Here is a 24,654-nt window from a genome sequence, read left to right on the forward strand (position 1 = left end):
TTTGCCTCCAACATATACAGCCACATCCATCTTGTGGAATTGTCAACGATCAACAGAAAATACTTGTTTCCAGCAAGAGTACATGGTGAAATCGGTCCGCATATATCAGCATGGAGGAGTTCTAATGGCTTCTCTGCTCTATATGTTGATTGACGGGGGGAAGGGCAATCTGGCTTGTTTGGTAATCACGCACGCTTCACTAGTGGTACTCCAACTACCAATTTCTTCTCCCCCATAAGCTTCAAGTCATGAAAATTTACATGGCCAAGTCTCACGTGCCATAACCATGTTGGATCTTCTAGGCTTGTCAGAAGGCAGACTTGCTTGAGTGTCTTCAAAGTTATCTTGTACAAACGATTTTGAGTTCGCTTCACCGACATCAAAAGCTTCCCACTCCTATCACACACTTTCATGATATCTTCTATCATTTGCACCTTATTTTCGTTTTCTATCATTTGTCTGAAGCGTATGATGTTACTACATAATTTTGGAATGTAATACACCTTTTGGAGAGCCTTCTGATCACCGTTCTTGCACTCGAACATGACTGTTCCTTTTCCCATGATCTGAATGGTTGATCGCCAAACTTCACCCTCCGAGTGAAGCTTTCATCTAATTCTTGGAACTTCTTACGATGGCCAGCCATGTGGTTACTAGCACCGTTGTCTAGATACCAAACATCATTATTTTCTCCATTCTTGTTGTTGCAATATATCTCTGGCAACAACCGCTCTTTGCTGAGTAGTATGGCATCCTCCTGATCACATATAGTGCGTGTCCCCTCCTAGGACATGGCCATCATCAAAGTTGGTTCTTCTTCGGCGGCACAAGTTAGATGAGCTTCCTCGTCACGACCTTTTCCACGACATTCCGACGCGTAATGTCCCATCTTGTTGCAAGTGAAACACTTAATATGACTTTTATCACGAGTGCCATTTCCAGTGTTGCTAGTGCCTCCCGCACTATTTTGACGCTCAGTGCCACGACCACGTCCTCGCCATCTTCCTCGATCGGTACCACCAAATTCGCGCCCTTTGGTCATTGAGGAGTTGTCACCACTATGTCCTTTTTGTCTAGCTTTCCATTCGGCATGGGTAAGTAGGAGTTGTCCATCGGTGTTGTTATTGTTTTCTCGAAGTCGTGTTGTTCGTTCCTCGTACGCCTTCATCCGTCCAATTGCTTCTTCAAATGGCATGGTTTCGAGATCTTGAAATTGCTCAATTCCGGCGACAATGGGAAGATATTTGTCGGGTACGGAATCGAGGAGCTTCTTGACCAATGATGAATCCTTAAGTGCAACTCCGAGGGTGGTGAACTTGCTTGCTAATCCGCTGATTTTTCCTGCAAACTCATCGATCATCTCGGTTTCCTTCATTCGAAGAACATTAAACTCACGCTTCAAGGTTTGAACTCTCGCCATCTTCACCGCTCACTGCCCAAGTACCTTGTCTTGAGACTATCCCATATTTCCTTTGCGGTCTTCTTCTTAGCAATTTGTAGAAGCACATCTTCCGGGATGCATTGGAGAATGTATGCACACGCCTTCTTGTCTTTCTTCACATCCACTTCGGCTCCTCTCGCTGGCTCTATTGCTTCCCAAACTCCTTGGGCATCGAGGATTGCTTCTGCCTTTATCGTCCACACCGTGTAGTTGTGTGGAGTTAACATCGGGTAGAGAATTGGCATTCCGCCATTCTCCTTTGTTTGCTGCGAGGTGCTTGTCATCTTTGTTGGAATATGCGATGAGAAGACAACCTGCTCTGATACCAAATGTTGGTTTTACAACAAAAAATCTGTAAAATCTCACGCACTCTTCTTGAAGAAAGCAAAGATAAATACTTTGTAAGATATATTGCCAAGAGGGAGAGAAAATTAAATGAAACTTCTTACCTTTATTCAATTTGATGGACTAATATTTATAGTCTAAAAAGAAGCAAAATTAGTAACCCACTAACTTAGTGCTTGCTAAAACTTTGGACATGATTAAAAAACAAATAACCAAAAACAATAAATAGAAAAATAATTTAATTCTTCCACCTATTTAGGAAGATCGTGGCAAATTAATAGCCACATGATCCTCCATATTTCAAAAGTTTAGTTGGGAGTTTGAGATATTTTACTTACACCATGACCAAGTGTTTTTTTTGCAGCATTTAATAGGTGAGTCGATTTATGGAATCTCCTACAACTACTCATTTGAAAGTGGCAAAGAGAATTTTTCGTTACCTCAAAGGTACGCTTGACTTTGGGTTATTTTATTCTTCATCTATAGAATCCAAGCTTGAGTTAATTTAGTAAGAGTTTCATATTCATTAAGTGTAGGTTTTAAACTGTTGTGTTAATTTGTAGTATGAGTTATGCTCATGACAATCCTATTTCTAAATCTAAATCATTCCAGTGTGAGGTATAATACACACAAAAAAAGTTAAATTATTCCAATAAAGTTTATTTTTATTTCTTCTCAAATACTCTATTCGGTAATGATCTATTTGGAGTGTTCATCACACGCTTCCAACAACACCAAGTCAAATCTCCAAGAAAATATGAAAAAAAAAAATCTCAAGTTGCAAAATTGATGCCAATGCTGAAGTGTTAGGTCAATTCTGGCCCAATGCACAAACTCAAAAAGACAAAAAATTGCATAGTGTAGCCCAGCACACAACATCACAAAGTTGGGTTTGGTGCAACGACGCCTTGCGTTGTAACAAAGTGCGGCATGAACATTTATATATATATGAATATTTCATGAACATATTTTCCAAAAAGCTGGTTTTTCTTACCGCATTTGATTGCATATTGTTCAAGAAGAATAGATACATTTTCCATAACAAATAAATTCCCAATTCGGTTCAAAAAACATTAAATATAAAAGGAAAAAGAAAAGCAATTAACTAAAGAAACATTAAATTATTACCAGAATTCTATCACGATATTTCTCCCTAATCCTTGTAGCCTCTACAAACATGGAAAACTCCTCAGTTCTAAACTTACAAAAATATGAACATATGAACATTGCAATCAAAACCCAAGTAATAAGGATTGTGGAGAGGAAATTAAAAAATATAATAAGGATTGTGGATAGGGAAAAAACAAACCTAGGAGAGAGTTAAGATAAATTAATCGTGGCTGGTAGAGGGAGAGGCGCACGGCGGTGTTGGGGCACATGATGACGAGAGAGAGAGACGGATGGCAGGCAGAGATGGAGAGGGAGCCTTAGAAGTTCGAAGATGTGGGAGATAAAGTTTCAGATATGTGTTGTGGGTTTTTTAAAAGGCTATCTCCCGACATCGTATGAAAAACATCATGAGTTAATAGAGATCTCCGGATGCGCTATTTAAATTGCCTGCAAGTTTGGAGAGAACTCTCGACACATTATTTAATGCGTAGAGAGTTGGTAGGAAACTCCAAACCCAATAAAAACGGTCTCAGGCACTAGAAGAAAACTACCCTACAATGACAGTTATATATCTCAAAAAATGAATGGAAGAAAAAAAAACTGTCACGAAATATAAAATTTAGCGTTTTTGGCGAGAAAAGACGGAATTTTTCGGAAAACACTTTTCGTGACAGTTATTAACTGTCATAGAATGTTAGGGTTAAATTTTTTTTCTTTTTTCCTTTTCTTTTCTTTTTCCTTTTTCTTTCTTTTCCCTATTTCCTTCTTCCTCCCCGTGCGTCCTTCCCCTTCTCCCCAGCCGCAACCGTCGCGCCTCTTCTCCTTCCTCCCGTACGCCGCGACGACTCCACTGTCTCCTTCTTCCTTCCCTTCCGTTTCCTTCCCGCCGCAGCCAGCCGTCTTTCTCTTCCGTTTTCTTCCCGCCGCAGCCCAGTCGCAGCCCGCGATCTGCCGTCTCCATCTCCGGTTCGCGAAGCAACCTTGCAGCAGTCGTCCCGCACGCCGATCTGCCGTCTCCACCACCTTATTTTGTCAAAGGTGTCTATATATATATCTTGTTATATTTTTTTGCTAGTGTACATAAGGAGAAAAAAAAAGAAAACGAAAAAGGATGGTAGTTAGTTTGGTGAAGGCTTGTGAAGGCTTGTGGAGGAAGAAAGTGTTTGGGTAAAGAAAGCTTTCCAAAATTTTGTTCTCGGCTTTAAATTCCATAGTGTATTTTGCTATGACTTTATTGGTGTTTTTTTTTCATCCAGAGGATGTAATTCTTTGAATTTGTGATCATGGATGTTTTAAATTTGAACATGATTGTGGGTTTGAAGAGATCTATCATTTGGATGGTGTGAAATTTGTTTTAAATTCTTTGGTTTATGATTTAGGCCAAAGAGATTGGAACAGTATAAATGAATCTCAACGGCCTAGGTATTGAGAAGGTTAGATCTCTTTCAACTCTTGATTTAGTACGCTTTCTCAATTTACTTGCTGCAACTTTGTTTCTTCGTTCTTTTATTCTTCATCTTCATTTCAAATAGGGGACGTCCCGACTTTACCTTTTTTACCTTAGATGAACGCTGTTGTGAATTCTTCTTTTCTTTATACACATATGTGCAGAACCTTCATCGTATGAATATGTAAAAACAATAGTTATGAGTTGGTCTTATGGTAAATAGAGAGTATGGCATTGCTTTGTCTCATAATTTTATTGAATTGTGTTTTCTAACTTCGTTCTTTTAACTTTATAATTTTCAATGCAATGTTGATAATTTGTGATTTCAGAGAAGGCTTGATGACATACACACCATTTATTGCAAGAACTTGAAGAAGATGAGATATATGTTGTTGAAGTTGAGAGCATGTATGTTGATCTTTTTAGTTATGTGGAACTTCATTTTTTTATTTTAGATATCAAGAATACAAGTCAAAGTATATTACAACACATAAACAAGCCTTTTTCTCACAAGGATGAAGAATGGTACTTCTTGTCTTTTTACTTCCAGATTTTCTTTCCTTTTGTTATTCCCCCTAATTCAATCTCTTTTGCCTAATTAGGTTGGGAGACAAATATGATCCAACCAAGGGTTGCACAGTTATAGTTGTTTGATTTTGTAGGAATGTAATTTCTGGATGTAACTTCATACTTAGAACGGATTGATTCTTACAGTTTAGTATTTTTTTTTCTCCATATTTATGTTATGAAATTTATTGGTTGTGGTATAGAGAGTTAAGTAGTAGTTCCCCAATATTTTGGGTTTCTACTTTGAGTTGGCTAGTTTATGGTCCTAGATCCTAGTAAAATTTTTATCTTTCTTTTGCCTTTATAAAAACATGTTTATATTTGTATAGATACTACTTTATTTTGTAATTTGGGATTGATATAGAGTATAGTTAGATTTTGGTTTGTTAAGGGAGGAAGAAAATAAAGAATTAAAAGCTTGGAACTTCATGCATCTTTTTCTCTCACTCTTTTCTTGGTGAATGTATTCAAGTCTTGAAGATTATGTAGCAGAGTACTACCAACAGCAGGTAGAAAGGCTTGTTCCGTACTTGTATGTTTTTTTTATGATTAAGACATTCTTCACTGCTCAAACCCAAAATTTGTTTTCTTCTCTATCACTAAAAGCAATTTTGTTTTCGGTCTAAAGCGAAATATGTTTTCTTTTTTGCTTAGCAATATTAATTCTAGGCAAGTTGAGAATACATATTTTGATCTTGATTTCTGTTATACTGTGAAAAAGTTTCTATAATGCTTGTTGATTTCTTCAATTTGATCTGAGTAACTTTATTTTTTTAAGAACAAACGATCAGAGTTCACCACATGGTTGGTTGAAATAAAAAAGGTAAATTAACATTGGTAAATGTGTGAAATAGTTTTATGCAATGCTTGAATTTTCCTTCATTTTTAACACATTTCATGCTTTCATTACGATGGAGCCTAGGAATGGAAGAAAAAAAAGAGACTTCAAGTTTCTATTTTGTTTCTATTTCAAGGATATGATTCCTAGACTTAAAAGTTAAAGTTCTAAGTTTTAATGTTATTCTCATTTTGTTTGTAGATTTTAAAGAGTTGAAGATAACAATCGATGAGACATTGAGCTTTGAGTTATGTGAGAGTTCTGTTTTAACTGAGGTAACTCTCTCTCCCTTGTTTCTTAATTCTCTCCCTTTGCTTTCCAAATTGCCTCCCAGGCCATCTTGCCATTGTTAAATACTATTGGAATGTGAGTTTATTGGAAGTTTAATAGGTAACTGCTTAGATTCTTCTGCTAAAGTTCAAAATGTCCACACCTCCCAAGGAATAACTCACGGTAACACTCTTATCTCCATTTCTATATATGAATCTTTGACCCTTTTCTTTTCTTCTCTTATCATTTATGTTTTTCCTCTCTTTTGGCCTTATGGTTTCTGGGTTTTCCTTGGATTTTTCATTGCTTTGATCTTCTGCTTGGTTTGGTTATTTGGAATTGTTGGTTGATCCTACTGTTTTCTGTTGTTTTCTCCTTCCCCTCTTTTCTTTCTGGTTTTAGCAAATTTGAACTCAGGCTGCTAGTTTTTATGATGTGTATCGGTTGAAGTTTCAAGTTGTTTATTCTGTTTGGAAATAAAAAAAAGATCTAGAGAGACAAATGTAGTTTATTAAAGTCAATAGAGTTAATTATTTTAAAACTAGTACATGTTTGAATTCAATATTATTACATGCTTCTTGTTTTTTCTAGTTTTAAGTAGCATATGAGATTTTGTCAATGTTTGGGTATAATAATCTAGTTTTTAATGAGATTTTGTGAATGAAAGATTCTGAGTACCCTTTCATTTTTTGGACTTCCCCATTGTAGTTCTCACTCACCTTAGTTTCTCCATTCCCACCATTTGATTGGAGATTTTTTTTGTTATTACTCCTTATAGGTTTCTTAGGAAGAGTTCGATATATATGTGACTGGCTCATGGAATTATGGTATTTGGTGTCATACTGCATTGGGATATGAATCTTCTTGCAATCAAATAACTGCAGAAGGTGATTATTTGCTTGTGTCCTTGGTTCACTACCTTTGAATGTTTAATATATGGATTGGGGATTAGAGATGTATGTTTTTGCAATGTGCTGTCTAATTGATTTTTGTAATTCAGAACTGCGGTCTTCCAAAATATGGACAGCTTTGTCATACACATGGGATAATGCTGGGCACTTCATTCAAGTAAGACGCTATAGACCTACATTGTCGCAAACCAACAATTAATGGTATGTCAATACATGTATGGCTTGCACATGAACCCTTCAATCGCTGTAGCACTTTTTTTGTTCCTGAACCTGAGTAGTTGCTGTAATCTTCCTATTCGTTTTAATAATTTGAGAGAATTGGTACATGATTATTCATAGTTCATCTTTATTGGCGATGATTGCATAATACAAACTGTTTAACTCTAAGGATTACAAATTGTCGTACATGTATTGTCGTAGGCTGTTTTGTTCTAAGGACCAGGAACAACCCAAGAAGTTGTTCAATTTGCAGTGGCCATTTGGTTGGACGTTCTTCTTCTCCTTGATCTCTTTCTCCTCTTCTTAGGAACTTCATTTTCATTATCAGATTTGAAGAGGGACCACCATGAGTGGGGTAGTAAAATGAATAGAGAATTGGAGAGTGAGCTGGGTATGTTTTTGGTATGTGTATTCTAGAGAGAAAGAGTAGCAGTATGTTTTTGTTTGCTGTGTTTGCCTAATATAGTCCTCATGGTCTTCTCTTTTCATTTCATGGAATCAAGTGTTGAAGTTCTTGTTTGTGTTCTATATTTTGTTGAGACGTTGATTTAGTTATTCATTGACTGTACGTATGTGTTATGGATTCTTTGTAGGTTCAACTGGAGTCGACAAGTTCATGAGTTTTGTTTCAAATATCATTTCCAGAAACGAACATTCTCGGTTGGTCCAGTCAAATATATTCGAATGTTATTTAAGATATTTTTTGATTAAGGGTTAGTATTTCGCACATGTGGATTACTGAAACTTGTATTAAGATGTACAAATATTATAAATCGTATTATAGTGTATATATATTAAAGTGTTGGCTATTTTCTTGTACATTGGTGTGAAACTTGTATAATTTCAAATTTGTCATTCTCAGCTACATTATTGTCATTCTAATGGTTCGTGTAATGGTGGAGCTGCATGGAGAACAAAATAAAACTATAGGAAATTGAGAAATGTGATAGTTAATAGTTGTTGTAAATTGGAGAATGATGACAGTTATTTAACAAAATAAATTGTCACGATTGCTCTATATGTGACAGGAATAACATGTCGTCATAAGATAAACAATGACAATTTTTTTTAAAAAAAAAAACTGTCACGATTGCATTATATTTGACTGGAAAAAAATGTCGTCAATGGCAAAACAATGACATTTAATGTTATCGAAAAACTGTCACGATTGCACAATCGTTGACTGGAAAAAAATGTCGTCAATAACTAAACAATGACATTTTTACAAAAAAAAAAACTGTCGCGAAAAACATATTCATGACAATTAATACATGTCACGATAATAGAATTCGTGACAATTATTTAACTGTCGTTAATAAAGAAATGATGATAGTTATTGAATGTCATAAAATAAATTATGACAGTTATTGAATGTCGTTGAATGTTGATTAACGACATTTATTTCATGTCATAAAACAACCTATTGCGACAGTTTTCAAAAACTGTCGTCGAAGGCCTTTCCATGACTCCCGCTTCTATGACTGAAAATAACTGTCGCGAAATCTGTTCGCGACAGTAAATAACTGTCGTCGTAGCCCACTTTTGTACTAGTGGTTATAAACATAATATAATAATATAACACAATATATCTATCTATATATTATATTCTTCTAATACTTATTTCAATGTAATACAAATGAAGTTCAATAGAACTGTATGGATTTAGAAATTCTGTTCACATGAGCTTTATAATTTAATAAAAAGGTTAGGATACAATTTCAGTATTGAACTAGCTTTGTTAATATGATATATTTTCAGTTCTACATATATATTATGTAAAGAGTTGAGAGAAGTTTAAACCTACAAAAATCTATACTAAATGTGTGGGTTTGTATGGTTGCAATGTTTATGTCACTCATCAAGTTAAATTCTTATTTCTTTCCTTCTTTTTTAGTTGTACATCAATAATTTATAAATGTCCTTTCAAATAAATTCCAATGATTTTTAAAAGAAAACTGATTGTAAAGTTTCCAAGTTAACTTGGAGAGTAAACTATATTTCGTCCTTCAATTTTTTAAATATATATCCTTTTACTTTTTCACTTTTTGTTTAGAGAATATATATATATTTAAGTTTTAAATTTTCCAAAAGTATCTTTTTAATCATTTACTTCCTAAAAAATACATATATTTTAGGGATATTTTTAAAAATAGTAAAATAAATTAAAATATGTACGCAAAATTTTTTATTCTATCACTACACTATATCAATGACTAATAGTGATAAAATTTGCTATAGGTTGTAAATATTTTTGTAAAATTTGCTATTTAAAAAAAAAATTCTATATTTTATTGAGTTTGTTCAAACGTGTATTTTTAGTTCCTGAATTTTTAAAAATATGTTTAATAGGTTCATGATTTTTTTTATTTAGAGATTAAATTATAAATCAAAATTATTTTTTAATTTAAAATAATTGTAAATTGTCTGAGGACCTAGCAAACCTACTTTTTTTTTAAAATCTCAAACATAAAAAATATATATTTGAAAAACTTAGAAACAAAATCCTTAATTATATTATCAAAAATTCAATAGCTAAAATGGTACAAATATACTTACCTACACAGATGGTTCAATAGTACTTTATAGAACAATGTCATGTGTGACAAATGTTGATAACTATTATACAATCAATACTGTGGGTGTGGATTAAAAGGAAACAAAAATATGATTTGAAAAATGATTGTCTACTGATGTGAATCCAACCGTGGATCTACTACAACTTTAAAGGTTAGCCGCTAATGCACAATCAGTGAAAGATTTTCGAGTTCAATAAGTTATTTACAAGAGAATAAAATGATAATGACAAAGGAAAAGTCCTATAATTTGGAAGATCGTATAAAGAAGAAAAAAATTATGCAAAAATTGTGAAGGATGTGCTATCAAATCAAGTATAAATGGCGTACGAACTGATGATATCAAATCTTGTCAAATGTGCATATCAAATTTATCGTCTTCCAGAGGATTTATTTAAGTTTATTTGGAGCATTTCTACCTATTTGGTTTTGCATTTTGCCTTCTCAATTTAATTGAGTTACAATTTATCACGTCTTATTTCTTAACGAATTTCATTTATTAACTTTTTTTAACGTTTTCTAACTTATTGGACTTTATAATGTCTAGTTGACTATAAAATGACTTGTAATGCTTTTAAAACAAAAACTAATGATTGAAACCTTTTGGTATTGTTATTTTTTCTTTTTCAAATATGCTTTAGATTTTATGATTAATCTGATTAATTGAATTAGTTTTGATCAAACTAATTCTGAAATGAATTTTCTTAGGATCTAAGAATGACCGTCATGAGTTCTTAAGTTCGACTGAATTCTTAAGTTCGACCTAAGGGTTATTCATTCTTATAACTAAGTGATTGATTGGAATCATTTATTTAGGTAGTCATATTTGTGAGTATGCAAAGATTATAGAGGATGTTCTAGCTTTACATAAACCAAGCATCTTGGACACCTTTCGTCTAATAGGTGTTTTTAGTGTTTTTTTCCGACAAATTTCTACCGATGTTCTTTCTTTTTTTTTAGTGTGTAAGAAAAAATTCATCACATCTGGATCCTCACCTTTCTAACCTTCTTTAGAGTGTTTGGGTCAACAAATTTGTTATTATATAGTTCAGTTCGTATGTTAAATAGCTTGTGTTTAGAGAGTACATACTATATTTTAGTCCAGTAAACACTCTAATCTATTAGAACCTCTGTCCTTGCTCTCTTTTATATCTATCTTTCTTCTTATTGTAGGAGTGGTGTAAATAAAGGACGGAGAAATCCGGAGAATATAAGGAAGAAGTTCAACCTCTGATAAGTGCTGCGTATTCCTCACTTCAAGCTTAATGAAGTGCATTCATAAGTTTTTCCTCGATTCATCTTTCCATGAATTGCTGAAAATGAAAATAAGTTCATAAAAATTCAAGATCTAATAAATCAAATAATTCAAAATTACTTTTCAAATTACTGAGTTTTTGACTCCCGAATATCCAATTGATTAATTAATTCTTTATAACGCATTTTATAAGGGAGATGAAAGATAATTTAAAATAGTAACGTTGGTCATAGCAACTGGAAACAACTTATATTACCATTGTTTTGTTTGAACTTTTTGTGGTTATAGGAATGATATAAAATAGAGATTTTTAATAAGATTATTTTATTTTTGGACTAAATTAGGATGTTTTAATCTTTGATATCTAAGTTAGGTTATAGGATCTAGCTTTCTTTCTATTCATTCCACGATAATAACTTTTGGATTTCTATTTTGTATCTTTTAATTTGTTGTAGATGTATGTCATTTCTTCATACTCTTTGTGTTTAGGTCATCCCCAAAGTTTGCCAAAGTTTGGCACTACGGTTCAATTACTTTTTCTTTGCCTTTTTATAAAAACAAAAACGTACATTTGTTTTTTCTCATTGTCTCCAATTAGGGTTTTCTTTAAAGCTAAATTAAGAATCGATATTCTATGTATTTATAGAAAGCAATTACGAGATTTTATTCTACGTATATTAGTAAGAAATTTGAGAAACTCAAAGTATCGTTGAGAAAAATAGGTAGTTATCGCGTAAAAGTCGTTTAATTTTAATGAACTATTTTACTTCTTGTGTGCATTCTCATAATTTAGGGTATGGTTGGAAGAACCAATAAAATTAAATATCATGGGCCTATGTGAGCATTGGTTTTGAATTAAAACAATGTAAGGACCTGTTTGGATGGAGTGGAGTTGACTACTATATCCCACTCCTTGTTTGGGTCTAGAGTTGTGTTTAATTGGGGATTAGAGTTAAGGTTAGAAATAACCTCCAAACAACGCACTGTGCTTCACTCCTTCGTTTTTCTATAGTGGTACTATTTTGTTCTCTCGTGTCCACACCTCTGTCTCACCCTCCCTTGTCCTTCACTTCCACTATGATGGTCTCCTCTTACACAAAATCACACTTTTCGTCTGCTCACGTCTTCCCTCTTTCCTTCATGTCTTCGATTCCAGTTGTCGATTTTTCTTATAGATTTCAAAGCACAAATTTCAAGATTTGTTACCATTCTCCTATTGCATGTTCGATTTCTTTGGGATTTTAGGGTTGATCTTTGAAATAATGGTTTTTGTACAATACGCTTCTCAAACCCTAATAAAAATATTTTGTTCGCTCACGTCTTCCCTCTTTCTTTCGCCTCTTCCGATTTCCTTACCACTCCAATCGAAACCCCAACTCGTACCACTCATTCTTCCCTTTTTCACTCAATTCAATTTCATTATTCTTCTAACCCTTCGCAGATCTATAGTTCCACATGGTTGCACAGTTGGTAGACATTTTCATTTGGAGTGTGGTCAGGGCTGAAGGATCTGAGCATGGTAAGGAGGAAGAGGTCATAGGTAAATTTCTCAACTTTGTGTCCTCGATGATGCAATCCCAAATTCTTTTTTCAACTTTAGGATTTATATTTCAAGTACTGTACGATTTATATCTTGTTGATTTTAGATCCGTGAATCTTTGGAGGTCAATATCTTTGATTTTGTTCCCAACCTTTTGTATTTCAATATCTATGATTATTTTCAATATATACGTCTTTGTTCTCAACTCTTTGTATTTCAATATCTATGTTTTTTTAACCTTTGGGTTGTGTTTGGTTTATAATTCACATATTTTGTATTCCTATCTCACTTAGGAGTCTTTAATTTCTACTTTGACAATATCACGAACCTTTGGATAGCGTTTGGTTTATAGTTCACATGTTTTGTATTCCTATCTCATTGAGTGGTCTTTGATTTTGTACTTTGACAATATCATGAACCTTCTGGCAGTGTTTGGTTTATATAATTCACATATTTTTTATTTGTATCTCATTGGGTAATCTTTGATTTTCAATTCCTACACTCTATAGGATAATTTCTTTTGTCGCTTCTAACGTTTTATTTCCTTGCTACATCAAATTCTCTCACCCTATTGGTTCAACCTAATTGATTTAGTTAAGGGATGATTGTGCTTGGTGGGGATAGAGAGTTGTGTTTGGAGAGTGGTAGGGGTGAAGTGGCATTGTGGGTCTTGGTGGGAATCAAAGATAAGCTTTCTTTTCCCTTACCCAACCAATGATGAAGTTTTAACTCTGAAACAAAAATAGTTAGCTTCTAATTTACTTATCTGTTTAGAGTTTAGTTTTAAAACGTTGTTGTCTTCTTTGTTTCTTTGTTCCCTACCCATCCCTACCATATTTTTAGTATTCATCACTATTAATCATTGTCATATCCCTTGTTCTTTTTGTTTTTTTGGATATTTTGCTTATGTACTATATTATTGTGATTCTGCCATATCTTTGCCCTATCTCGTACCCCTCTTTCTAGGAAACTTTAGTCCAAGCACATATTTTGATTGTGTACCTATTTTGATTCTACCATATCCAAAATATTTTCTTTCACTTTATCTCTTATACCTTCTTTATATGAAACTTTATGGCATATTCTAGGGAATACTTGGTAGGTATTGGTTGTTGTTGGAATTCTTTCCTTTTTTTCTAGGCTTTTTCCTTGTTAGAATCCTAGAATAATTATGGAAAGATTATGGGAATGTATTCCTTATTTTCCTAAATCTTTTCCCTTTTTATTCCATTGTGTACTCTATTTATTCTCCCTTGTACCTATTGCTTTATTCATTAGAAAATAATAACAACACAAACAATCGTGGTTTTTCTCCCGGTACTTGGGTTTCCACGTAAATTGGTGTGAACTCGTTGTCTCTCTTTTCAATATGGTATCAGAGCGGGACAATGAAAACACCCTAGAAACCCAAAAAAACCAAACCACTTATGAAAATCAAACAGAAGGGACAACCATCAATTTTAGTGCTACCGTAGCTGCTGCCATTGATGCTCGGATGCGTGCTGCCATGGACGAATTATTAAGCCGCTACAGAAAACGTCCAAAAATAATTTTTCGTCATTACCGCAGTCGTCCGCGCCGTCACCGACGACCCACCACGCGCCTCGTAGACCACCACGCGCCTGGTTTTCTTCCTCAGATGGCGCCGACCATCCCATCTGTCCAACCCTTTTCTTCGTCCGCGGCCTATATTGCTCCCCACGCCCCGATTTATGTTCTGCCATCTAATTCCAATCGGCTACCACTGCTTCTGCCGTCAAATCTGTATGGCCAGCCACCCAATGATCCTAGCTACCATCCCGATGTTAAAAACTCTCAAATTCACTCAACATTTGAGGTTGGTGAATCTTCGGCATATTCCAACCGTAACGTGCAAGCTTCCTCGGGAATAGTTCATCAACAATTGGAAGGGCTTCGACAACAGATAGCAGCACTTGAGGCTACCTTAGGGACGACATCCACTCTACCGATGTATTTTGAGAATCTGATAAACTCGTTCCCTAATGTATCCTCTCCTTATGTGACTAATACAGTGACTCAGTCTTCCATGTATCATCTTTCAGGAGAAAAGTTGAATGGCAACAACTATTTCTCATGGTCTCAGTCAGTAAAGATGGTCCTCGAAGGACGACAAAAATTTAGCTTTCTGACAGGGGAAATACCTCGCCCCCTACCGGGCGACCCACATGAACGATATTGGAAGGCAGAAGACTCTATTCTTCGATCCATATTGATCAATAGTATGGAACCTCAAATTGGCAAGCCGTTATTGTTTGCTGCAACAGCCAAGGATATTTGGGACACAGCCCAGACACTTTACTCAAAACGTCAGAATGCCTCTCGTCTATACACGCTGAGAAAGCAAGTTCATGAATTCAAGCAAGGAACCATGGATGTCACATCCTTTTTCAATAAGCTTTCTCTTATATGGCAAGAAATGGACCTATGCAGAGAACTAGTCTGGCGTGATCCCACTGATGGTGTACAGTACTCGAGAATTGAAGAGAATGACAGGATTTATGACTTTCTTGCTGGTCTTAATCCTAAGTTTGATGTAGTTCGAGGGCGTATACTAGGTCAAAGACCGATTCCCTCCTTGATGGAAGTTTGCTCTGAAATCCGCCTCGAGGAAGATCGCACAAGTGCTATGAATATTTCCGCAACCCCTACTATTGACTCTGCTGCTTTTAGTGCAAGATCTTCTAACAGTAGCAGTGACAAGCATAATGGAAAACCAATTCCTGTCTGCGAGCATTGCAAAAAACAATGGCATACCAAAGAACAATGTTGGAAGTTACATGGTCGTCCCCCAGGAAGTAAGAAACGCCCTTCCAACGACAAACAGAACACAGGGCGGGCGTATGTGAGTGAGTCTGCTGAACCTCCTCAACAATCCGATCCACACAAAAACCAAACTGATCTCAGTCTTGCCACTTTAGGTGCCATTGTCCAAACAGGTATACCTCATTCCTTCGGTCTTGTTAGTATTGATGGGAAGAACCCCTGGATTCTGGATTCTGGTGCCACAGATCATTTGACTGGGTCCTCTGAACATTTTGTATCTTACATTCCTTGTGCTGGGAACGAGACAATTAGAATTGCAGATGGCTCCTTGGCCCCATTGCTGGAAAGGGGAAGATTTCTCCTTGTGCAGGGCTCTTCTTACATAATGTTTTGCATGTGCCCAAACTATCTTATAATTTGCTTTCGATAAGCAAGATCACTCGTGAGTTAAACTGCAAAGCAATATTCTTACCTGATTCTATCTCTTTTCAGGACTTGAGCTCGGGGAGGATGATTGACACTGCCCGACATAGTAGGGGACTCTACCTCCTTGATGACGATACCTCTTCTAGTAGCATTCCTAGGACTAGTCTCTTATCTTCCTATTTCACTACTTCTGAAATAGGAAGTCGGTTCCCCTACTAGTCAGCCGCCTACAGTGGAACCGACTTCCTTTTTGTGATTCCTCCTGTAGTACGTTTTCCAGGGGACTTGGTTTGTGGGTAGGACTATGGAATGAGGAATGATGTTAGACACGACACTAGGAGTGGGTTCGATGAATTCAAAGGTGTTGTTAGACTCTTCACTCACACTCTCCCCCTGAAGATGGCTAACGGGAAAGTAGGGTCGATCCTCACAGAAAGTAAACATCCATAGTGACAAAGTATTTTCTGGATGGTGGGTGAAAACATTTATAACCACGCTAGTGAGGGGGATACCCAACAAACACACATGCCTGAGCCCGAGGGGTAAATTTGGTTTGATTAGGGCCAAAATTATGGACATAAGCGGTACACCAACAAACACACGAAGAGGAACCTCAGAAACATGACGAGTCGATGGGTAGGACTCCTTAAGACAATCTAAGGGAGTTTGAAGATGAAGAATACGAGAAGACATTCTATTGATTAAATGAGCTGCTGTAAGAATAGCATCTCCCCACAAGTATGAAGGAAGGGAAGTAGAAAGCATAAGGGAACGGGCTACTTCCAGAAGGTGACGCTTTTTTCGCTCGGCCACTCCATTTTGTTGAGGAGTGTAGGCGCACGAGTTTTGATGAACAATCCCCTACTATGCTGGGCAGTGCCAATCATCCTCCCCGAGCTCAAGTCCTGAAAAGAGACAGAATCAGGTAAGAATATTGCTTTGCAGTTTAACTCACGAGTGATCTTGCTTATCGAAAGCAAATTATAAGATAGTTTGGGCACATGCAAAACATTATGTAAGGAGAGCCCCGCACAAGGAAAAATATTCCCCTTTCCAGCAATGGGGGCCAAGGAGCCATCTGCAATTCTAATTGTCTCGTTCCCAGCACAAGGAATGTAAGATACAAAATGTTCAGAGGACCCAGTCAAATGATCTGTGGCACCAGAATCCAGAATCCAGGGGTTCTTCCCATCAATACTAACAAGACCGAAGGAATGAGGTATACCTGTTTGGACAATGGCACCTAAAGTGGCAAGACTGAGATCAGTTTGGTTTTTGTGTGGATCGGATTGTTGAGGAGGTTCAGCAGACTCACTCACATACGCCCGCCCTGTGTTCTGTTTGTCGTTGGAAGGGCGTTTCTTACTTCCTGGGGACGGCCATGTAACTTCCAACATTGTTCTTTGGTATGCCATTGTTTTTTGCAATGCTCGCAGACAGGAATTGGTTTTCCATTATGCTTGTCACTGCTACTGTTAGAAGATCTTGCACTAAAAGCAGCGGAGTCAATAGTAGGGGTTGCGGAAATATTCATAGCACTTGTGCGATCTTCCTCGAGGCGGATTTCAGAGCAAACTTCCATCAAGGAGGGAATCGGTCTTTGACCTAGTATACGCCCTCGAACTACATCAAACTTAGGATTAAGACCAGCAAGAAAGTCATAAATCCTGTCATTCTCTTCAATTCTCGAGTACTGTACACCATCAGTGGGATCACGCCAGACTAGTTCTCTGCATAGGTCCATTTCTTGCCATATAAGAGAAAGCTTATTGAAAAAGGATGTGACATCCATGGTTCCTTGCTTGCATTCATGAACTTGCTTTCTCAGCGTGTATAGACGAGAGGCATTCTGACGTTTTGAGTAAAGTGTCTGGGTTGTGTCCCAAATATCCTTGGCTGTTGCAGCAAACAATAACGGCTTGCCAATTTGAGGTTCCATACTATTGATCAATATGGATCGAAGAATAGAGTCTTCTGCCTTCCAATATCGTTCATGTGGGTCGCCCGGTAGGGGCGAGGTATTTCCCCTGTCAGAAAGCTAAATTTTTGTCGTCCTTCGAGGACCATCTTTACTGACTGAGACCATGAGAAATAGTTGTTGCCATTCAACTTTTCTCCTGAAAGATGATACATGGAAGACTGAGCCACCGTATTAGTCACATAAGAAGAGGATACATTAGGGAACGAGTTTACCGGATTCTCAGAATACATCGGTAGAGTGGATGTCGTCCCTAAGGTAGCCTCAAGTGCTGCTATCTGTTGTCGAAGCCCTTCCAATTGTTGATGAACTATTCCCGAGGAAACTTGCACGTTACGGTTGGAATATGTCGAAGATTCACCAACCTCAAATGTTGAGTGAATTTGAGAGTTTTTAACATCGGGATGGTAGATAGGATCATTGGGTGGCTGGCCATACAAATTTGACGGCAGAAGCGGTGGTAGCTGATTGGAATTAGATGGCAGAACATAAATCGGGGCGTGGGGAGCAATATAGGCCGCAGACGAAGAAAAGGGTTGGACAAATGGGATGGTCGGCGCCGTCTGAGGAAGAAAACCAGGCGCATGGTGGTCCAGCGGCGACGCGTGGTGGTCCGGTGACGGCACGGACGACTGCGGTAATGACGAAAAATTATTTTCGGACGTTTTCTGTAGCCGGCTTAATAATTTGTCCATGGCAGCACTCATCCGAGCATCGATGGCAGCAGCTACGGCAGCACTAAAATTGATGGTTGTCCCTTCTGTTTGATTTTTTTTGGGTTTCTAGGGTGTTTTCATAGTCCCGCTCTGATACCATATTGAAAAGAGAGACAACGAGTTCACACCAATTTACGTGGAAACCCGAGTACCGGGAGAAAAACCACGATTGTTTGTTGTTATTATTTTCTAATGAATAAAACAATAGGTACATGGGAGAATAAATAGAGTACACAATGGAATAAAAAAGGAAAAAAATTAGGAAAATAAGGAATAAGGAAAATAAGGAATACATCCCCATAATCTTTCCATAATTATTCTAGGATTCTAACAAGGAAAAAGCCTAGAAAAAAGGAAAGAATTCCAACAATATGACGAACTAACCTATCACTAACCAACCTATCACTCACACGTGTTTCCCCCCTTAATAACCCTCCATAACAAACTTATTTATATGACGAACCAACCTATCACTCACACGTGTCTCCCCCCTTAACAAACTTATTTCCTCTCCTCTTGTACTGATATAATATTAGAGGTCTAACAGAATCCTCACTTCGCTAAGATGACAGAGATTCACTCTCCTCAGCATCTTGCATTCAGGCTACTGCAATAACTCCATCCACAACATCCAAGGATTTCTCGGATTCCTTTCTTGTTACACCAAATGTCCACACGACGCCGGCATATACTATGTGCACACCACATAATAATAGCTCAACCTCAGAAATAAGACCAATAGTTTACTTACACACAAGCATCACAGTCATCATATAAGAATCATTCAAGTTACTCTTACAAATAACATAGCACTGGCATCATTTAAGACCATAACATATAATAATATACCCAACAAAATATGCATACTACAAACTCAGAAGAAATGTTTTCAAACACAACTTTCATACATGAAATCATTCGTCATATTCACATGATTATTCTCAACGCATTCATATAATGAAAGAACACTCACACAAAACATCCATTAAGTATTGAAAATCGTTTACGTAAAAGTACTTACAAGAGATAACATAAAGAATGCATAAATTAAGAGATTATTGGGTTTCTTAAAAGTTATTTAAAAAAACTAGATACATAACTAAATAAAGTATCAAATTCAAAGATGAAAGAGTTAACATACATAAAGAAAGCTCTTCAGATCCCTTCCTATTGCAACATCTCTCAAGACAACAATGGCCCTATTGATCTCAACTCTCAAAGCAGAGACAATCTCTTTCACTGGCTCCTCTGGAATGTGAATTTGAGGGATGTGCGGCATACAACAACCCCATTATTGGTTTCCAGCATTCTTCATCGTTATGAAAAGAATAAAAGGAACATTTAATATCACTCCTCGCTGACCAAAAATCATAGCAAATGCCTACATCAATTACTAGCTTGCTCATTAAACAGTATTTCGATAAATCTCACAATATCACAACCATGTATTAATGAACAAGTTTCCATCCTATCCTAACAATTGTAACAACAAAGAAACGGAAAATAAATTAGAGAGAACCATAAGTGTCAAAAGATCTCAAAACTCAATGGCGTATGTAAGCCACCCAACTCACCTCCCTTGTCCATAGATACATTTTTCATAAAAATACAAACCAGCTTCTTTGCAAGCACAGCAAACCGTGATTAAAACTTATCACTAATTGAATGAAACCCAATTCAATAACAAAAACCCTATAAGCACCAATTAAAAAACATGTAAGTCATAAGTGATCTATATATATGATGATGCAAACCTACTTTGTAGCATTGGAGCAATAAGATAACTTTCATATATTAAAAAAATAAATGGGCTCAAAAAATTCCATTTTCATAGTACAAGAGGAAGTTTGTGAAATCAGAAGCAGAAAATGGATAATCTAATAACTTGAACTTGAACAAATAGAGTATGAGGAAAAGAACAATAAGTTTTCAATTCGCAAAAGCTACAAAATCAAAGAAACAACGAATGTCAAAATGTCAATCTTAAATTTATGAGGAAAATGGAACACAAGTATTGTGGGAATGGCTTGGTACCTAAACTTTATGTTGGGCTCGATTGAACCTCATATCCCCGGTCCAGACTGACATTGAAACGTCGAACACCAACCATGGTAACAAACTTGGTTAGAGGAAACTCTTGTTATTTGAGAAACATAGGGATTGGAAATAACTGTTGCGTCTCCATAAATCCTACCAGAGAGAGAGAGAGAGAGAGCTTAAACAAACTTGTCAAGTTTGCAAGAACTACAAATTTTTTAATTTGGCTCAAACCTCTTTTCGAGAAAGTTCTTCTGTTCAAGAGTATAATGAGAGCGAGAAGGATTTGTAAGCTTTGCAGTTGTTGAACTAACTGCACATCCTCTTAGTCTACCAATTGATAAAAAAGTTATTACATGCTTAAAGATATACCCAAAGCAAAGATATACTCAAACCTCTTTTCGAGAAAGTTCTTCTGTTCAAGAGTATAATGAGAGCGAGAAGGATTTGTAAGCTTTGCAGTTGTTGAACTAACTGCAAATCCTCTTGGTCTACCAACTGATAAAAAAGTTATTACATGCTTAAAGATATACCCAAAGCAACATCTTCCTATTATACATTTCTTAACTATTAGAAGGAAACAACATTTCTTAACTATGACGTAGGTGGTGTTGGATTTGTTGGTACCTTCCAGATGTACCCAAAGCAACATCTTCCTATTATACACACCCAACTGGGGCACAATAACGCTCCAGACTCGGGCAAAATAACGCATTGTTTGAAACAAAAGAAAAACCAGAAAAAGGTTCAAATACCTGGCATTGGTGACCAAATGAAATTTGACAAAAAAACATTTGTGAATTCATCACACTCTTCGGCATCCATGGGTTTACACCTGAGAAGTTAATAAAATTATGAGAAGCTAATCCAATCAAACATGGGAGAAGCATGTGATAAGGGAGCGGTAAAAAAGAATCATCCCATCTAAGGAATTAGAAAAGGAAGTACGAGAATTAATTAAAAAAGGGAAACGAGAATAGAAGTTACTCTTCAAGGTTCCTGTAGGAGGAGAATAGTTTGTGCAAGTCATCTCCATAACCCAATGCTGGGATTTTCCTCACAATCAAATACCTGTTGAATTTCAAAATGAACAAGCTAAATATGACCAAGTGGGAAAGACATGCATAAAAATGAAACATTTAACAAGCCTATTACTAACTGGAGTTGGACAATGATGTAGAAGAAAAGAAGAAGAAGACTAACCTTGAATCATTAGCTTCAAGTGTCTAATAATTGTAGAGAGACGAGCTGATAGACAAAGAACCCACTAGTACAAAAGTGGTCTACGACGACAGTTATTTACTGTCGTAAACGAATTTCGCGACAGTTATTTTCAGTCATACAAGCGAGAGTCATGGAAAGTCCTTCGACGACAGTTTTCGAAAACTGTCGCAATAGGTTATTTTATGACATTAAATAAATGTCGTTAATCAACATTCAACTACTTCAAATAACTGTCATATTCTATTTTATGACAGTTAATAACTATCATCATTTCTTTATTAACGACGGTTAAATAAATGTCACAAATTCATTTATTGTGACATTTATTAATTGTCATGAATATGTTATTCGCGACAGTTTTTTTTTTTAAAATGTCATTGTTTAGTTATTGACGACATTTTTTCCCAGCCAACGATTGTGCAATCGTGACAGTTTTTCGATAACATTAAATGTCATTGTTTTGCTATTGACGACATTTTTTTCCAGTCAAATATATTGCAATTGTGACAGTTTTTTTTGAAAAAAAATTGTCATTGTTTATCTATTGACGACATGTTATTCCTGTCACATATAGACAATCGTAACAATTTATTTTGTTAAATAACTGTCATCGTTCTCCAATTTACAACAACTAATAACTATCACAAATTCGTTTGTTACGTCATTTATTTCCTGTTCCACATTTCTCAATTTCCTATAGTTTTTTCCTGTTCTCCATGCAGCTCCACCATTACACGAACCATTTGAATGACAATAATGTAGCTGAGAATGACAAATTTGAATTTATACAAGTTTCACACCAATGTACAAAAAAATAGCCAACACTTTAATATATATACACTATAATACGATTTATAATATTTGTACATCTTAATACAAGTTTCAATAATCCACATGTACGGAATACTAGCCCTTAATCAAAAAATATTTTAAATAGCATTAGAATACATCTAACAAGATTTTCTGCAGAAGCATAAACGACCCAACCGAGAATGTTCGTTTCTGGAAATGTTCTTTGAAAGAAAACTCATGAAGTTGTCGACTCCAGTTGAACCTACAAAGACAACATGAATATAAGTATCCATAACACATACGTACAGTCAATGAATAACTAAATCAATGTCTCAACAAAATACAGAACACAAACAAGAACTTCAACACTTGATTCCATGAAATGAAAAGAGAAGCACATGAGGACTACATTAGGCAAACATAGCAAACAAAAACATACTGCTACTCTTTCTCTCTAGCTAGAATACACATACCAAAAACATACCCCATCTCACTCTCCCCTTCTCTATTCATTTTACTACCCCACTCATGGTGGTCCCTCTTCAATAAGAGTTTTGCTTGTGGGAGATCTTTCCCTTGGGAATATGAGTTCTCACTTGACCAATAATATACCTCATAATGATAAGAAACAAATGGTCACTGCAAGAAGAAGTGGAAGAACCAGATTATCATATTACAGATGCCGAACATAATATGGTAATGGATATCAAATCTGATAATGAAAATGAAGTTCCTAAGAAGAGGAGAAAGAGATCTAGGAGAAGAAGAACGTCCAACCAAATGGCCACTGCAAATTGAACAACTTCTTGGGTTGTTCCTAGTACTTAGAACAAAACAACCTACGACAATACATGTACGACAATTTGTAATCCTTAGAGTTGAACAGTTTGTATTAGGCAATCATCGCAAATAAAGATGAACTATGAATAATCATGTACCAATTCTCTCAAATTATTAAAACGAATAGGAAGATTACAGTAACTACTCAGGTTCACGAACAAAAAAAGTGCTACAGGGAATGAAGGGTTCATGTGAAAACATACATGTATCGACATACCATTCATTGTTGGTTTACGACAATGTAGGTCTATAGCGTCTTACTTGAATGAAGTGCCCAGCATTATCCCATGTGTATGACAAAGCTGTCCATATTTTGGAAGACCGCAGTACTGAATTACAAAAACCAATTAGACAGCACATTGCAAAAACATACATCTCTAATCCTCAATCCATATATTAAACATTCAAAGCTAGTGAACCAAGGACACAAGCAAATAATCACCTTCGACAGTTATTTGATTGCAAGAAGATTCATATCCCAATGCAGTATGGCACCAAATAACAAAATTCCATGAGCCAGTCACATATATATCGAACTCTTCATAAGAAACCTATAAGCAAACACACATTCATATCCACTTACTTAAAAGCAAGTCACATATACTTAGATGTGATAAAATAACCATTCACTTACCCCTTTCATGCTTAAGTCTGTTCAAAACAATGTGCTTAACATTTTCTTGTATGTCGTTCGGGTTTAACAAAATTATATTAACAAAAAATCCCCACAAAATACTTCAAAAAATGTTGTTTCCTAATCTGGTGCTAAGCACGATGTACGTGCTTAGAAAGGAACTCCGCCAATTCCGATCTAACTTCATCGATTTCATCTTGAGAGTACGTAGGAGGTAAATAGAGTACGTAGGAGGTAAACTTTTCATCTGTAAATAATAAAGTGGTTAAGAATTATTTTCATTCCAAACAATGACATAAAGTGGTTTCAAAACTCTAATACTTACGACATCTACAATCGAAGTACTCCTCGCAGAAATTATGTCCCGCATGAATCGCATAACATAGTACCTGCATTCTACCACCCATTTTGTTTGGGACACTGGATGTAGAATATAAAAAATACATGTGAAACGTTTAAATTAATAACTTATTTACGACTACCCTACTGGTCAATGCCACATACCTTAACAACCTTCCAATTCGGTTTTTTCTTCTTTGATATATTGAATGACCTACCACATAATATAAGATTGTTACATAATTAAAATAGTTGTACACATAATAAAGACATTAACGACAATAATATGACCTACATTTGAAGCACTTCACTCATGTCTCCGTCAATCCGATTCTTCAACGGGTCAATCCAATATGCAACACCTTTGT

General features: G+C 36.0%; 1 protein-coding gene and 1 long non-coding RNA gene across 4 annotated transcripts; one reads left to right on the forward strand and one right to left on the reverse strand.

Annotated features, from left to right (window-relative positions):
* Window positions 1–784: 784 nt before the first annotated feature.
* Window positions 785–1,420, reverse strand: LOC116405247. Its single transcript, XM_031889209.1, has one exon. The coding sequence runs from the start codon at window positions 1,418–1,420 to the stop codon at window positions 785–787; it is 636 nt and encodes a 211-aa protein (XP_031745069.1).
* Window positions 1,421–4,757: 3,337 nt separating this feature from the next.
* LOC116405137 lies at window positions 4,758–24,346 on the forward strand. 3 transcript variants are annotated; one of them, XR_004218245.1, is made up of 6 exons: window positions 4,758–5,419; window positions 5,950–6,023; window positions 6,131–6,201; window positions 6,797–6,905; window positions 7,019–7,086; window positions 7,742–8,013. It is a non-coding gene; the product is annotated as an uncharacterized LOC116405137 (long non-coding RNA). The 3 variants fall into 3 exon arrangements; XR_004218246.1 differs by having other exon boundaries at window positions 7,019–7,130; window positions 7,742–7,783; XR_004218247.1 differs by lacking the exons at window positions 7,019–7,086; window positions 7,742–8,013 and adding an exon at window positions 23,783–24,346.
* The last annotated feature ends 308 nt before the right edge of the window (window positions 24,347–24,654 follow it).

The sequence above is a fragment of the Cucumis sativus genome, chromosome 7, assembly GCF_000004075.3.
Source record: "Cucumis sativus cultivar 9930 chromosome 7, Cucumber_9930_V3, whole genome shotgun sequence".
Taxonomy (NCBI): Eukaryota; Viridiplantae; Streptophyta; class Magnoliopsida; order Cucurbitales; family Cucurbitaceae; genus Cucumis; species Cucumis sativus.